The sequence below is a fragment of the Coturnix japonica genome, chromosome 4 (genome assembly GCF_001577835.2).
Source record: "Coturnix japonica isolate 7356 chromosome 4, Coturnix japonica 2.1, whole genome shotgun sequence".
NCBI classification, from domain to species: Eukaryota; Metazoa; Chordata; class Aves; order Galliformes; family Phasianidae; genus Coturnix; species Coturnix japonica.
The window spans coordinates 10658513-10674327 of record NC_029519.1 but is presented as its reverse complement, the minus strand read 5'-3'; the positions used below and the strand labels follow the sequence as shown (position 1 = coordinate 10674327).

General features: G+C 49.6%; 1 protein-coding gene and 1 long non-coding RNA gene across 4 annotated transcripts in view; one reads left to right on the top strand and one right to left on the bottom strand.

Annotated features, from left to right (window-relative positions):
• LOC107312886 overlaps nucleotides 1-12924 on the top strand; it is a 58613-nt gene extending 45689 nt beyond the window's left edge. For all 3 annotated transcript variants that reach the window (XR_004307175.1, XR_001554672.2, XR_004307176.1), the window contains 2 exons: nucleotides 8516-8682; nucleotides 12765-12924. This is a non-coding gene — a long non-coding RNA (uncharacterized LOC107312886). The remainder of the gene's footprint in view (nucleotides 1-8515; nucleotides 8683-12764) is intronic.
• Nucleotides 12925-13231: 307 nt separating this feature from the next.
• On the bottom strand, nucleotides 13232-14802 carry LOC107312758 (brain-specific homeobox/POU domain protein 3). Its single transcript, XM_015860434.2, has 2 exons — nucleotides 14625-14802; nucleotides 13232-14260 (listed from the first exon to the last, which is right to left on the bottom strand). Exons 1-2 carry the CDS (start codon nucleotides 14742-14744, stop codon nucleotides 13355-13357), a joined length of 1026 nt encoding a protein of 341 aa, XP_015715920.1. The 5' UTR covers nucleotides 14745-14802; the 3' UTR covers nucleotides 13232-13354.
• Nucleotides 14803-15815: the final 1013 nt, after the last annotated feature.

The window sequence follows — 15815 nt, the reverse complement described above, 5'->3', positions numbered from 1 at the left end:
CCAGTGCATCCACTGGAGAGTTTTCACTGACCACCTCTCAAGATCCAGATGCTCTTAGAAAGCAAGGGGCTTTTCTCCGCCCTGGCAAATCTCCATGTGAATGTCCTGTTCCGCTCCCTGCCTGTGGACTAACATTTCTCTGATAATTGAAAGTGAGAGCAAAAGGTGGATGTTCTGCATAGGCTCCCAGTGCTATTTGCCCATTGGGATTTGTTTGCTAATAGTGACAGATGAGAGAAAAGGCAAAGTGGGCTCTGTGTTCAGATACTTAATACTTCTTTCCAAAGCATTGAACTTAGTTTCCAACGCTTTTCTTATGTGGGAAGAATGTCAACACCTGAAATTCAGCAAAACAGCCGTAAGGGCTCTTCCTCCTCCAGCCGGAGCCCGGCAATTCAGAAGTGCGTGGTCCGAAGGACTCTTCAGCTATTCTTTTTGATCCGGCAGCCAGGAGAGGGAGCTCGGCATCCTAGTCCCAGGCTCCACTCGCCCAGTATCACTGAAGACAATGTTGATGATTCTTTTGTTCAACAAATAAAAGAAGTGGCTCCCGCGAGGGAGCCGTGTTGGCAGCTGCTTTATGCGGGCTTAAGGGAATTGTGGAAAATCGATGCTTGCCGAAGGCAAAATGGACAGTGGCAGTGGAAGAAAACAAAAGTAACTTTCAGTCTGCTAAGAGATTATTGTATGCAGAGGGACCGGGTTTGGGAGTCTGGAATGTCTTCAGTCCCTACAGCCACCAATGGGAGCATCAAGCATTCAGGACCAGTGGAAGAGCGTGAGGCTCAACTCGGTGCCTTGGGCTTCCATCACCAAGAGCCAGAGGAAAGTCTTCTTGGTAAAAAGCCTGGGTTCCCTCCATGAGCACTGGGGACTCCAAGTCCTACTTGAGCTCAGCAAGGGCAGTTGGATATTCAGTGATTTTTATATTTCAGTGTTTAAGCATGAGGATAGTCACCTAGCTTTTGGTGTCAGGAAATTGAACGTTCAGAGCATCAGAATGGGAACAGATTCCCAAATGTACTGAACATTGGAGGAAAGAAAGCACTTTATAAAGGGATAATTATTCAGTACCTGTCTGCCAGGAGTTCAGTAAGATTTCAAGTGAGACATTCGTGTAGATAAAAATAATCTTTAAAATGAATCCCTTACTCCTAGCCCAAAACTTTGAGTTTGGTGATGTCGTTTTAGTTGGTTCTGACTATTAACAGTGCTGTGATTCCTGGGTTTCCTTTTCATTTCCTTTGGATGCCTAAGATTCTGGGAAGAGAAAATTGTGAGCCTGGCTTGGCTGGTCAGTTGAAGAGTTAAAGATATCACCCTATGTGTTCCTTAGTGCTGTTTCAGAAGGCCCCACAAACCTATAACCATTCAATTTCAATACAAGGAGTGCTGTTATAACCCCCACATCCAGAGATGCTGGCTCGTCAGCAGCCACTGGTCCTGGGGTGCCCTTCCCTGATGTAATTCTAGTTCTGCTTCTCCTGTAAATGTTTGTATTTGTGTACACTGACCCCTGGCCATGGACTTCTTCACGGACTTCTTCCATCAGCCATTCCCAGAGCTGGTGTAACAGCACAGACAAATACATGTTCCAAATACATTTTCCTCCAAATCTAGTTTGGGTGAGGACAGAGCCTGGGACAGCCAGTCTAATCCCAACAGATAAATTTTCCCTGGGGCCAGGGTGAAGAAAAGTTATTCGGTGAGTGCCAGATGGGCTATGGAAACATCCTAACAATACCTGCCATTAACATATCCAGTGCTCCTTCACCTAATAACTTTCAGGCTGACTCACACCCACCCTACAGATCCCTGCACAGTCAGGTGCTGCCTAAGCTGGATGGGGAAAAGGATGCAGGCACCCTTATTGGAGACAACTCAGAGCAGAGTACCAGTGTCTGGGGGTGTTAGGTTTGTTTTTGGCTGAGCCAATCCCCTTGTTCTCCGTGAAAGCTCAGTGCAGGGTGAGAACATGCCCTATTAGCTTCCCAGTGTGCAGAACATGGTGATGTCAAAAAAAAGAGCCTCTTTCCTAAGATCCTTCTGTCTGGCAGATGTTTTCCATGGGGCTTTTATATTCAGCACCAGTAAAGTGAATAAGGAGTTGTGTATGAGTATATTTAAGATATTACACAGAATCATTTGAGTTAGAAAACACCCCTGAAGGCCACCATTCCAACCCCCCTGCAATAAGCAGGGACACCCACAGCTCCATCAGGTGCTCAGGACCCATCCAGTTTGACCTTGAGTGTCTCCAGGGATGGGGCACCACCACCTCTCTGGGCAACCTGTACCAGTGCTTCATCACCCTGACTGTAAAAATATTCTTTCTTAGATATGATCAGGGTTTATTCACCAACTTTCACCTCTTTTCCCATGCTTGAGGAAAGGTGAGCAACCTCCTTGCTTGCCATTTGTGGCCGTGCTCATTAGCAGCTCTTCACCCCATCATGAATATTGAGATTGGAGCTCATTTGCAATTGGTTGGCTGTATCATGTGGTCGGTCTCTGTCTCCTGGTTGGAAGGATGCCCATTCAAATAGAAGCATGTTTTCTTGGACCGCTCACATATTGACTTTGAAATTTGTTTCCCACAAACATTTGTCCTCACAACCCAATTGCTTCGACGGTGGAAGAAAGCAGGCATAAAAGAAACATGGGCATTTATAATTAAAAGGGAAAGTCCTTAGCTTTGTTGAATCTCCTACCGGAGGTGCCAATTAGAGCCTGCTTGATCCTGGATAGAGACACCTACCCGCTTCTCTCAGCTCACTGCAGAGAGGTGAGCAGCAGGCACCACACCTATAGCCCATCAGCAGGACATGCACAAGCCCAGCTCTCCTGTCCTGCAGCCAGCCAGGCCCCAGAACTTTTACAAACTGAAATGCTGAATGAAAACATCAAATACCAAGACAGTTTTGCAGGAATATCAGCTGGAAAAGAAAAGCACACACACATACACAACTCTACCAATACCATCACTGGGCACAGACAGCTCCAGATTTTGTAGCTTCCAGACAAAGTCAGCAGCAACCGTCAGAATCTGTGTTTCAAGTCCGACCTTCTGCTTTTATCTATATTTTAAACCCCACACAAGGTATACAAGGCGAATGTTGCTGTTACAGTCAGAAAGGCCTAAATAATGGATGAAGAACAGAGGCTGCAAAGGGGGGGGGTAAAAAAAAAAGGAGAGAAAAAGAGAAAAAAGATGAGAAAAGCTTGGGGAGAAAAAGAAAGAAAGAAAAAAGGAAGGAGGAAAATAAGAGAGAAAGGAAGAAAGAAAACAAGAGGAAGAAGGGGAAGAGCACTCCGAATTATCTGGAGAGGTTGACACTGTCCATGGAACACACTGCTGTGTCACAGGACACAGAGTATCAATCTGGGATGTTGTGGGAATCGCCACTCTCCATCCAGAACCAAAATGGAGCATCCTCTCTGCTGCCTTTAGCGTAGCCCAAGCTCATCCTCCAAAGGAAACACAAGTAGGAAGGAGAGATCTGACTTTAAGCATGGTGAGCATAGGTTGGACAGGGTTGTGTGGTGGTTGTAAGTGCTAAATGCCAGCAGCATATACACACTCTAGCACTGAGATAGGAATTTGTGGGAAAGAGTTTTCCATCATACAAGTACAGACAGGGAACAGCCCAGACTCACATGCTCCTCCAGGCTAAAGTAAAGACCCTTTTTTGGGGTTGTCAAAGGATGGTTTTTGCCTTGCTTTCTTTAATGATACATATCTTTTGCTGTTAGTGATTAAGAGGAATAAAGCAAGACTTAGAGTATGGAGGTGGCATTTACCTATGACAGTGTATAGCTTCAACTTAGCCCTCCTAAAGACAATTTATGTCTATTGCCATAGTGCACAGCAGAATTCAGTCCAGTGAAGAGAATGGTGTTTGGATGAGTTACATATGTGGAGCAGCTTGGAAGGCCCCCCTTCCGGCCTCACCAGCCAACAGAGGGATGCTGGCCCTGGCACACAGGAGCCGAGAGCCTTACAAAACACATTGCAGCCATCAAGGCTTGGCGCGGAGGCAAACTGCACTTCCATTCCCTGCAAAGTGCACAGTCACTTGCCTGCAACTCCCTCCTGGCTTGTTTTAAGTGGATTCTGGTATTCTCTCTATCCCTGCTTGTTTTCCAGGTGCTCATTGTTTCTAGCATCTCTTTGCCAATCAACCTGTATCCTTTCTCATCTTTCACCTCTGGAAATGTGCCCAGGAGCAGGTTCTTAGCAACTCATCTATGCCAGTGGTCATGGTTTGTAACACAAAAGTAACTGTCTGACTACAACCTCCACCATGATGTGCCATGGTCTGTCCCCAGCCACCAAACATTTATGTCATTGGTGCTTAGAAAAGATGTGTAGACCCAACACTCTGTTAAGCAAGGGATTTTCTTGGCTGTAGAAAGAGCAAGGAAACAGCAAGCTGGCAAAAACTGAAGGCATGAAAGTTGGTCTGGAAGGACATTGATCCATCAGAAAAGAGACAGAGATGTTCCCTCATTCATGAGCAGCATAGTAAGCCATGTCGATACGATACATTAGTAATAAATGGTGGGAGAATAGGAAGAAATAGCACATCCAAAGAGGATACTCAAGTACAAGTTCTAATTGTTTCTTCTACCAGAACTGTGTCAATCATCTTCTTTAATGAGGCTTCAAAGAAAGACTGTCTGGAGCATCTGAAAGCCACTGTAGCTGTAGCAGCAAAGGCAGTACAGGTGAGGGCTCATTTCTGTGTCGCTAAATTGATTCAGCCCTGTAGTAATTCCTCCTCTTGCCGAGGATCTGCAAGCACTATCATGTAATGATAGTAATATCTTGGGAGATACGATGCAGATGGGCATGGTAGATGTAAGCCTTAGAAAGATGTCACCTCTGGGACCAAAGGTGACACTGCCACCTGCTACTTCATTGAAGGCTTGGGATGCCCTTATGGTCTTCCACCTCATAGCACTCCCTGTTCCATAGCTGGGAACACAGTATGGTTTATTGGAATATCCATGGGAAAATCCAAGGCCTTGGGAACCCCATGAGATTTGCTGTGGGGTGGAACCTGTGGAAAATCCAATGCTTTGCATTCACCTGCTGCTTATAGTCAGGTGGTCAAGCCGAACAGAGACAAACATTCAGCATGTGAGAATTGAGTGCAGCGTAGGGGTTAGAGGAAGAGACTTATTTCTGTTAAGCTCTCATTTAACAATACTCAGAATGAGAAAAGCAGAGTTAAAGCCCACTGTGAGCCTAGCTGCTGATTTTATTTGTGTCCCCATAGGCTTTCCAGAGAGCAGAGGGAGCACTTGTGTAAGACCCAGGTTGTGGGAGGATTGATGCAGGGTGCATTCACCCAGCCATCTTGAGAAGAATTTGTGGCTTTGGCTCCTTTCCAGGCAGAGAGCTGGAAGAGCACAGTCTAACCCATTGGCAAGCATGCAGGACAGAGCTCCATTAACAAATGCGCCAAGCAAGACGCCCTGTGAGTGGCTCCTTAACTGTTTGCTGGGAAGCACTTGGTTGGAGGATGGTGAAATCCAGCACGTCTGTGAGTGAAGGAGGGAGAAGATAATGTGTGAAAAAATTGTCCCAACTCGGGTTGGATACTAGGAAAAAACACTGTCCCTGGAGGTATTCAAGAAATGCATGGATGTAGCACTGACAGACATGGTTAGTGGGCATGTGGGGAAGGGTTGATGGTTGGACTTGGTGACCTTAGAGGTCTTTTCCAACCTTAATGATTCTATGATTCTGAAATAAAATGACCTAAACTGGGAGTGTAAAAGCACTGGGAGTCAATCTCACAAAGACTCAGCCTGTTTAGCTTAGATATTTGTTTGGGGAAGAAAGGTCAAGCCAAGAGGAAATCCCATTCCATCATCCAACAGAGCATTCACCAGGGGCTCTGCTAAGCCTGCCCAGCCAGGGCTCAGAAATCTCTACACTCCCATGATTTCAGCAATTGAAGGCCATAGACAGAGGCCATATTTCCTAAGCTCTAATTGAACCTTTGCTCTAAGCACAGCACAAAGAACAAAGCCCTGTAGAGGGAGCTTTAAGGTTTCCTTAATTTAACCAAAATATCCTGCAGCCCACTTAACAGCACATTATGAAGTTTTATCATAAATAATTAACACTGAACTACAACTGACATCACAAAGCATGTGGCTGGCTCAGCGAGTACCTCCCAGCAGTCAGTTGTTCAGCAGGGAGGGGGTGCACAGCCACCATGGTGAACATCAGCCCCTTCCAGCAGCAAGAGGAGAGGCTTAGTGCAGCTGCTCCTGGTGCTCAGCACAGCAGATGTTTAATGGCACCATTCCAGACAAGGAACAAAGGTAAAGGATTGCTTCTAATCTGATAACAGGGTTGATCTGGGGAGGACTATGGGCAGGATTTGGGATTGGGTATGTTATGGTGGTAAGCTCGTAGCTGTGCCCTCCCAGGCTGGTGCAGCATCTTGTTTTGATGGGACACCAGCTCTCATGTGAAAGGCCAGCTGGCTTTTCTGTTCCTTTATAGTCACTTCTGGCAAATTCTGTAGGATGTCAAGAGGGGAGGTCCATTCTCAGTGGTCTAAGATAGTCCCCACGCCCTGCCTGGCACAAGGAACCTGCTCTGTCCAAGCTGCTGCCCTATGGGGTACTGCAGAATCAGCTTCCAGCAGTGGCAGTGCCACCTGGAATGATGGTCTTCATTCCAAAAGAGCTGACATTAAATTTTCAGAGGGAAAACGTCCTGTACCAAAAAACCAACCATCCACCCACCCAACCAACAAGAAAACCACCACCAAACCAGCCAAATGATAAACAATAATAATAATAAAAAGATAAAGCCCACACCAGGAAAGCCCAATGAACACGTCTCACGTGTCACAAATAGCCAGAGCACCTTTCATCCTGTCTGCCTGTCTCACAGCAGAGCTAGGCTGGTCTATGAGCTATGGCAAACACAGCTCAGCATTCCATCAGCCTGCCCTCTGTATCCCCTGGTGCTGCTTTGCACCCCTAGGGGTTGTGTCCTTGCCTCCCCACCTGCCTTCACACCTGCAGCACAAGGATGGCAAGCAGAGTAGCTGCACTTGGAGATAAATTAGTGATGGGCAGCGAGCTGACCCTGCATCCTGCTGGCAGGACTGCACAGCTGCTGCAGGCTGCAAACAGTTGCAGGGCAGAAAATTCCCATGGTTTTGAATGCAGAGAGTATCTAGATCTGATCTACTTTCCACCCCCCTCCTTAAGCCGTGTCTTTTAATAAAGATGTAGAAGCAGCATGCTTGAACAGCTCGCTTAGTTCTGAACCAAACAGCACAGCTAAGGTAAGGGAAAATTGCATGCGAGAACCCAGAGGTTGTCAGCACTCCCTTATGCTGGCTGCAGGAGAACAGTGCAATGCTTAGCCTGGGCATGGCAGGCACCAAGTACAGCTGTCTGCAAGGGAGAAACTCAAGCAAAGACTATTGAAACATCTCCGGGAAGAGCCATCAGGAGCCATTAGGCCATACAGAGGAGGCTGTGCTGCTTTCACATCTCCCAGCTGGGAGCCTTCGATCTCTGGTGGGAGAGGCTGGAGCCGGGGACTCATTCTGCTGTTGGTTCAGCCCCAGCCTGTCTGCGTGAGCAGACCCATGGGATAGATAAACCCTGAGGCTCAGAGCATGTGGTTAGCCTGTTCCCAGAGGGGTTTCCCAAGGGGCTGCAAAAGGTGAAGCTCATCATCCCCACATCCCAATCTGTCCCAACCTGCAGGGGTGGGAAGCCTGAAGAGCCACCCCTGATCCTGCTGAAGGACCTGTTCTAGACAATGCCAGAGCATCAACCCTTTGGCAGTACCAAAAAGACACTTCCTTAGCAGAGCCTTGCAGTCTATGTTGTCCTGAAATAAGATGAGAGGTGAGTAGAGCATTTAACTTCGGAGCTGTCTGATAATGGGAGAATGCAGGTGAGGACAACACAGTGAGAGCTCTGAGAACACCTCAGTGGCATTGATTTATGATTTCCAGTGCATCTCCTTCCCCGTGTGCTTTACAGCACTGAAACCTCCCTGTGTCTACAGAATCCCCACCCCTCTGTACAGAAAGGTCACCAGACGTCTTCTCCTTCAGTTGGAGCTTCATTTGATGTAGGTTTGCATCTCCATTTAACCAATAGATACATGCAGAGAGGAAAGGATGTGCTTTCCTGGAGCTGGTGATGAATGAGGCAGAGGTTCTGCTATGAAGGTTCAGGCAGGTGTTGCTGCATTGCTGAGAACACGCTCTGCAAATCAAGCTCTGATTCATGTGCAGCACTCGGGCAGTCACAGAACGGTTAAGCAAGGTTTTGTACAAATACATATGCTCTGCTTTTTCTTCTGTAAAACTAAATCCTGCCTTGCCTGGTATAAATAAAACATGGTTCTTAGTTGACATTTTCATATTTCTCAGAAAGCACTCATTTACCTCAGGCTGCTGGAAACTTGGGTGAGGTGCTGCCGGTGAAATAGCGATTTCAGCTCTGATCTCTCCATCTCCAGGATCCCGATGTTTCTGAAGTCCTGTGTGAGCTCACTGCTCTCTGAGCCACAAAGGGACATGAAGTCAGATCCCACTGCCCTTCCTGAGAGATTACGGCTGAAAATAAGGGGACGTGAGCAGACCCCAACCCTGGGACTCATCCTGAAGGCCTTCAGAAGAACTGTTGGTAAGCAGAGCACTATTCTGTGTGATGTGAGACCAAGACCCTGGTGTCTGCATGGGTAAAAAGCATCATGTTAAATTTCTGGAGGCTTTTATTCAACGTTAAAAAAGATATATGTACATTTATTGTTGAAAGAATGAGAGTGTAAAGCATGGAGTTGTGTTACTGTGTTTTTGGGCATGTTTTGGCTCTGGTCTTGCTAGAGTTAATTGTTAGAGCTGCTTGTGGCTGTAGGGAGACTGAGCACCCACAAGGACCCAGCTCATGATTTTGGTAGCAAGAGGAGGAACATCAGGATTTGACTATTGGAAAGGCAGCCCTGGAGATGCCTCAAGGCTGAGTCACCCGGCTGCTTGCTGCTCCCCAGAGTTCCCATCTTCTGAGCTGAAAGGTGGAAAGGGACCCAATTTCTGCAGTGAAAAAGGACTCAAGTGGACAAAAGCTGAGGTTTGAATATCCTGGGGAAACATCTAGACTGGGAATGGGGTTTGTTCCTCCTACCTGTATTGCCCTGCCCCAAATCTTCCCAAAGGCAGCTAATTGCTAATCTTCCTGGGCTCCAGCCTGGCTGTCCTCCTGCTTGCTTGGGCCCCTATGAAGCCTGCAATTACTGCTTTACTCCTTTTTCCCCTGTAGTGGAACAGAGACTACTTCAAGCACCGGCCTCTTTAAAAATACATCTGCTCTGCTCTGCACTAAAACACATAGAATAATAGAAGAGAGTCCGTCAGCAGGGGCATCCTTTACCTGTATGGCTTTCAAAGGCAGGAATCTTTTAAAGAACATGGAGCATTTTCTCTCCTCCAGACCCAAAGCTGAGTGCAAAGCTGTGACGTGCTGGCAATATCTGAACGAAGGGGTTGATGGTGTTAGTGATCACCTTGCTGATCCCCCATGTTCTTTAAAGGTCTGTGTGGGGTCCAACCACATGGAGAGATGGGACTCAGCAACTTGTCTTGCCCCGGTTCCCTTCCCAGAGGGACAGCCAGCACCTTGGCAGTGTGATTTGGTGCAACCCTGCACCAAATTATTCTAAGAAACAAATGAGGGACACTGCTTCCCTCAGATGTCTTCAAACACATCAGCATTTGCCTGGAGCTAGCAGGCTCAGTCCAGCAGAGCATATATAACCTTCAGTTGTTACCTCTATGCTCCAAGAAGTTTGGTGCCTAAATGTTCTGTGGGATTTGACTTTTATGGCAGACAAATGCAACAGTGAACGTGGCATGGAGCTCAACAGCATGAAAGTATGGCAAAATGATCCATCTCCCAGGGCTCACTGGGCTCACAGATGTCTGAGAGCTTCAGCAGCCATGAACCTGTGGGAATCTTTCTTCAGGAAGCCCTTGAAGCCATTTCTCCATTTGGAGGTGTCTCCATGTGTCTTGGTCATACCTCATCTCTATTGTGAGTGTGCTGCCTGTATAGAACCATTCAGTCACACGGAGATGAACTGCTATGTGAACACCTTAGTTCCTTTCAGTGGACAATGCATATTCACCTGTGCACTTCTACTTTATAGTCCCAACTGTATCAATGCCCCAGTCCTTTCCTTGGATCTGTGTGAGCCGTGTATGATGTTTCTGAGTCCCAAGAGTGAGCTGTGTTCCAGCTGCCCCACCCCATCCCCATCCATCCCATTGGATTGGTAGTAAACTAGGGACCAGGTCTCCAGTGTGGCCTTCACCATTCCTCTGACCTCAGTGCCAGCAGCAGTGGTGGGTGAGGATGCACTCTTAGGGATGGACTGGCTGCCAAAGCCACAGCTTTGATGAGCCAGCTCGTATGTTAAACCCCACAAGAAGAAGAAAAAAGTAAATAAGAGAGAGAGAGAGAGATGTATGTCCAGCCCAATCAATATTCCTTTCCTTCAATGCTATTTTGGCTTTAGGGTCACAGTGCAGGGGCTTCCTTTCCACTCCAGGAACAAGGAGTGTGTATGTGCCATGCCACCTGTGTGTGAGATCCTATTCCTTCTTGAACAGCTCTACCTCCTTTCCCTGCTCTGGACTTTTCCCCTAAACTCTCCCTACACTGAGTGCACTGCAGAGAGACAGTGTTAGAAGGTTTGGGGATCCACTCTTGAGACCCCTATGTGCCATCCCAGAATAAACCCACTCACAACACCCCACAGGGAACAGGATCCTCTCACCTCACATACATTCACATCAGGGAAATACCCAGTTTAGGACTGCAGGTGAGGAAAATCGCACTGCTCACAAACTTTGAAGAGGGGACAGAGCAGCACCTGTGAGCTTGGGGCAGCAATCCCAGGCCTGCAATGGAGGTTCTGTTTTTGGATCTGAGGGTCCCAGTTTTGGGATAGAGGGTCTCTGGGAAGGCTGTGAGACAGGAGCAGAGCGGAGCATGTTATGGCTGTGAGGGAGCAGAGGGAGGGATGCGAATGGGGCGCTGCTAATGCTGCACGGAGCTGATTCTCCAAGGCCCCCCCGGGCAGCACTCAGCATCCAGCCTTCATTAAAATTTCATTGCCAGCACTTGGCCAAGGTCTATTTATGAAAATGCGCTTTTCGCTTCATGGGAAAAAAAAAGAAGAAGAAGAAGAAGAAGAAGAAAAGAAAGAAGGAAGGAAAGAAGGAGAAAATCAGAACGGAGGGAAGGAACAAAGGATGGGATGGGGTTTGTTAAACCCTTGCGGGCCGGGAGGGCTGCAAAGTGCAGTGCTCAGTCCGGGAAGCATCTCCTCATCCAGCGTTCCCTGAGCGGCTCTTTCGGATGTTTTTCCATCATTTTTTGCGGGTTCCGGATCTGCGCTGCCACTTGTCGTCCCCCCCCCAATCATTTCCCCCAGACAGACAGAGCCCGGCCGCTGGGGGTGCAGCACCGCCCCGCGATGCTCGCAGTTGCGTTCGCTTTTGTTTCTCCTGCAACATAAAAAGTTACAAAACAAAAGCACGAGGATCCGTCACCCACTCGGTGTGTCCTGTGCCCCCCACCCGCTGCCAGCTCCTCCCGGCCCCCTAGCCCGGCGGCGGGGCAGCTGCGGTGCGTTTTTCATTGCGGTTTCGATGCGAGCGGAGTGACTCCTCCGTCTCATCGGCACCTCGACCGCTGAGCGTGCCCGGCTCCGTCCCCAAATCTGCGTGTGGGGCTTCGCTGCGAGCATGGCTTGAGAGGGTCTAAATCACCCTCGGGCTCTGAACGCGGTTTATCCCTATTTTCGATGCTTTTCGCCTTATTTCGTTGCTCCCCGGCCTGGAGGAGGAAGGACGGAGAGACGCGGTGGGGTCCCGCGGCGTCGCCGGCGTCACCCCCGGGCTCAGTAAGTGCAGGAGGCAGGAGGGGAGGGTGAGGTAAAACGTGCATGGTTTATTTGTAATGCTGCAGCGTACACAGACACCAAATTTCATTCAGCACACACACAGCGAAACGAAATCTCGTTGAAATAATAATAATCAGAAGTAAAAAATAATAATAATTTAAAAAAAAAAACCAACAACAACGAAGGATTCGGAGGCAAATTTCTCTATTAAATATGCAAAGAAAACAACAACAACAGCAACAACAAAAAAAGAGTATTCTTGCCTTAGAAAGTGCAGAGTTCGGTACTGTCGGGGACGCCGTGCACCGCTGCCCCGGGCCGCCCCCGGGAGCCCCACTGGTTTGATTGTCGAAGCGTAGGATACGTTACAGTGAAACCATACGGGCAATAAACCAAAGCAAAATACTTTTCCTTTTTTCTTTCGTCCCCCCCGCCCACCCCGAATAAATCGTGACTTCCAGGGAAGTGCCAAAAAACACCTTTTTTTTTCTTTTTTTTTCTCTTTTTTTCTTTTTTTTTCTTTTTAACTTTTTTTCTTTCTTTTTTTTTTTTTTTTTTTCTTTAATTGAGCCGATGAGGTAGAAACAGAAACATTATTGCAAAAATGCGAGGGGACAGCGAACAAAACCATGCAAGTGCGTGTGTGTGTGTGTGCGCGCAGGGACCGGGCAGCGAGAGCGGCAGGGAGGGGGGCGAGGGGGTACGGGTCGGCGCCTTCGTATTTACAGCCGTCGGGGCGGCTTCAGCTCGTTCCCTTTCTTTTCTATTTCTTTTTTTTTATTAAGTTCTTTTTTCCTTTTAGATTTTAAAAAGAAGATGACGGGACGCTGAGGACGGAGCTGTGCCCCATTCCCCTTTGCCCACACAAGCCAGGAAGAGGTTGCGACAAAAGCCCTGTCAGACCCCTCACCGCCGCTGCCCTGGCTCTGAGCACCCCCATATCTCCCCCCTCCCCACCCTCCCCATTCGGACCTTTCATTTCAGCTTCTCCATTATTTTCTCCCCTTTTCTTCCCCCCCCCCCCCCCCCCCTTTTTTCCTCTTTTTTCCCCTCCCCCCGCAAACAGTGCGGTGCTGCCGCGCTCCCCCCCCCCCCTCCAGTTTTGTCTACAAAAGCAGTCTGTACCAGTCATGATAGCGGGGCCGCTTTGCCCGCAGGGGTGAGGAGCGGGCACTGAGCTGTTCGCATCTCTTTGGGCAGGTTTCCTTTTTTAGGTTTGTTTTCTCCTTTTTTCTTTTCCTTTTTTCCCCCCCTCTTTTCAATTTTTGTAAACAAAACAAAAAATCAACCCAAACCCTGCCCATTTCTGGGGGGGAATATTGGCTGGGGGAGAGGGTGGCCATATTAGCTGGGGGACCAGGCACTGTCCCCGCCGCCTTCCCAGCCCCTTCTTCAGTAAGTGGCAGAAAATTTCATCCTTTTCTGCTTCTGTCTCTGATTGCAAAACCAGACCCGCACCACGTTCTTCTTCAAGTCTAACTTCTCGGCAATGGCGGCGATTTTCTCCGAGGAGGGCCGTGGCTGCACGGCAAAGTAAGCCTCCAGTGAGCGCTTTTCGGGGGCAGCGATGGAGGTGCGCTTGCGTTTCTTATCGCCTCCCATGTAGATCTCTGGTTTGGTCATTTTCTCCCTCTGGGCCCGCTCGGCCTCCTCCAGCCAGGCTTCTAAGATGGGTTTGAGGGCCACCATGTTGTTGTGGGACAAGGTGAGGGACTCAAACCTACAGATTGTGCTTTGGCTAAGGCAGCCCACCCCCGGAATCTTCAGGTTGGCCAACGCAGACCCAACATCTGCCTGGGTCACTCCCAGCTTGATCCTCCGCTGCTTGAAGCGCTCGGCGAAGGACTCCAGCTCCCGCGGGTCCGTCTCTGTCTCGGGGCCCGAGATGACGGCGTGGGACGCCAGGCCGTGGGGGTGGGACATGTTCATAGGTTGGGAGTGATGGGCCATGTGGTTAATGGCCGACATGTGGGAATGAGGGTGGGACGGCGTGGAGCCCACGTCGGGACCCGGCACCCCTCCCAGGGGGAGGGCGGAGTTGAGGTGGTCCAGGAGCTCTCCCTCCAGGCCCTGTGTGGGCTGGTGGTGATGGTGGTGGGGGTGGTGGGTGGTCAGCACGGACGGGTGGTGCAGGTGCACGGAGGACGAGGTAGGAGTGCAGGACACGCTGCTCATGGTGTGGTAGGTGGCATCCGGCTTGAACGGGTGGGTTTTCTGTGATACTATATCCACAGCGGCCAGAGCCTCGGCGCCCCGCAGCAAGGTCTCATCAAAGCCCGCGAAAATGTTACCCTGGATCTGGATGTGGGGTTAGGGGGAAAAAAGGGGAGCAAAAAACAAACCAGAAGAATGGGAGAGGGTTAAAGGTAAGTGGCTTTACAGACATCTTGCTCCATCCCTGGGCCAGGTGAGCTGACCAAGCTTAGCTTCCCACCCCAGAAATGGAAACAGTACCCCAGGCACCGACCCTCATCCCCCAAATAAAGCAGAGAGGATGGAGCTGATGGGAATCCCAAGGAATCTTCGAGTTGGGCAGCGGGACAGAGACACTCTGAGGACACCCGACCCTACCAGCCCCATCGCATCACATAAGAACCCCAACACAACCCCAAGCCAAATCCAAAGAAGACACGGACCCCAACGTGGGGGGCGCCTGGCTTACCTGGGGGGCGGGCAGGCAGGCTCTGCGGATGGCTTCTGAGCTGGTGTGCAGGTGGGGATACTTGGGCTCGTGCAGGATGGGGTGCATGCTGAAAGCCTGCTTGCTGTTCATAGACATCATGGTTGGGCTGGGAGCGGGGCAGGGGCGCTCCGGGCTGCCCGGCTCCGGGGGCGCGGTATTGTCTGCCTCTGCCGCCCGGCATCGAGGGCATTATAGCCCGGCCCCCCCGCCCCCCCTGAAGCTCATTGGATAAGCTTCGCCAGGCCCCTCCTTCCTCCCGCCCCGTGGCCACTCCGCTCACCCTCCGACTGGGCCCCCTCCGCTCTCCCAGAGGCGAGAAAGGCACCCGGGGATAAAACCAGAGAACAGAGAAATAAGGAAAAGTTTCTCCAACTTTATTTTTTTTCTTTCTTTCTTTTCTTTTTCTTTTTTCTTTTTCTTCTTTTTCCATTGCCTACCTCTGTGCATCCCTCTCTCCATCCCCTTCAGCACTTCTCCATCCATCCACACATGCACGCAGCATCACCTCGTAGCATCTCCTTCCCTCTGAGTGCCCCCACACCCAGATCCTGTCATTGCTCACATGCGATGTTTGGTGCCTCTGTGTCTGCCACCCCTATGGCTGCTCCCAGCCCTGCAGAGGTGTGATGGGTGACAGAATTGCTGCCCTAGAGCAGGGAAACACCCCAAAATGCTGGACATGGAGGCTATGGGGTTGGTAGGAGGGTGCTTGGTTAATGCTCAGAGCAAACCCCCTCTCAAGGGAGCAGCATGCATTAATCCTAGCCAGAAAACTCACCCCCAGCACCTGAGAGGCTGAAATGCCCCAAAAGCACAGTACTTTAGATCTGGATCTGCACATGGAAAGATCAGATCCAGCAATAGGAGATATGTGTGTCTTTCCAGATGCAGGCACAGCCACTGTGTGAGTTGCTTGCACACAAGGGCAGAGGGGCCTCATGAGGCAAAATCCTGAATCCCGCACCTTTGGTGCCACTAGAAAACCTCATTCCTGCTGGTCTGAAGGATGGCAGAGGGACAACGGGCAGTTCCCATACACCCCAGTCCAGCATACTTCCTTCTCATCTTCCAAGTGCCAGTGAAGCTCTGCCAACACGCTGATGTTCTGCCAATCCAGGAGCCGAGAAGCTTTTTTCCCCTCCTGCTTTCCACCAGCACAGCTCTGAGTCA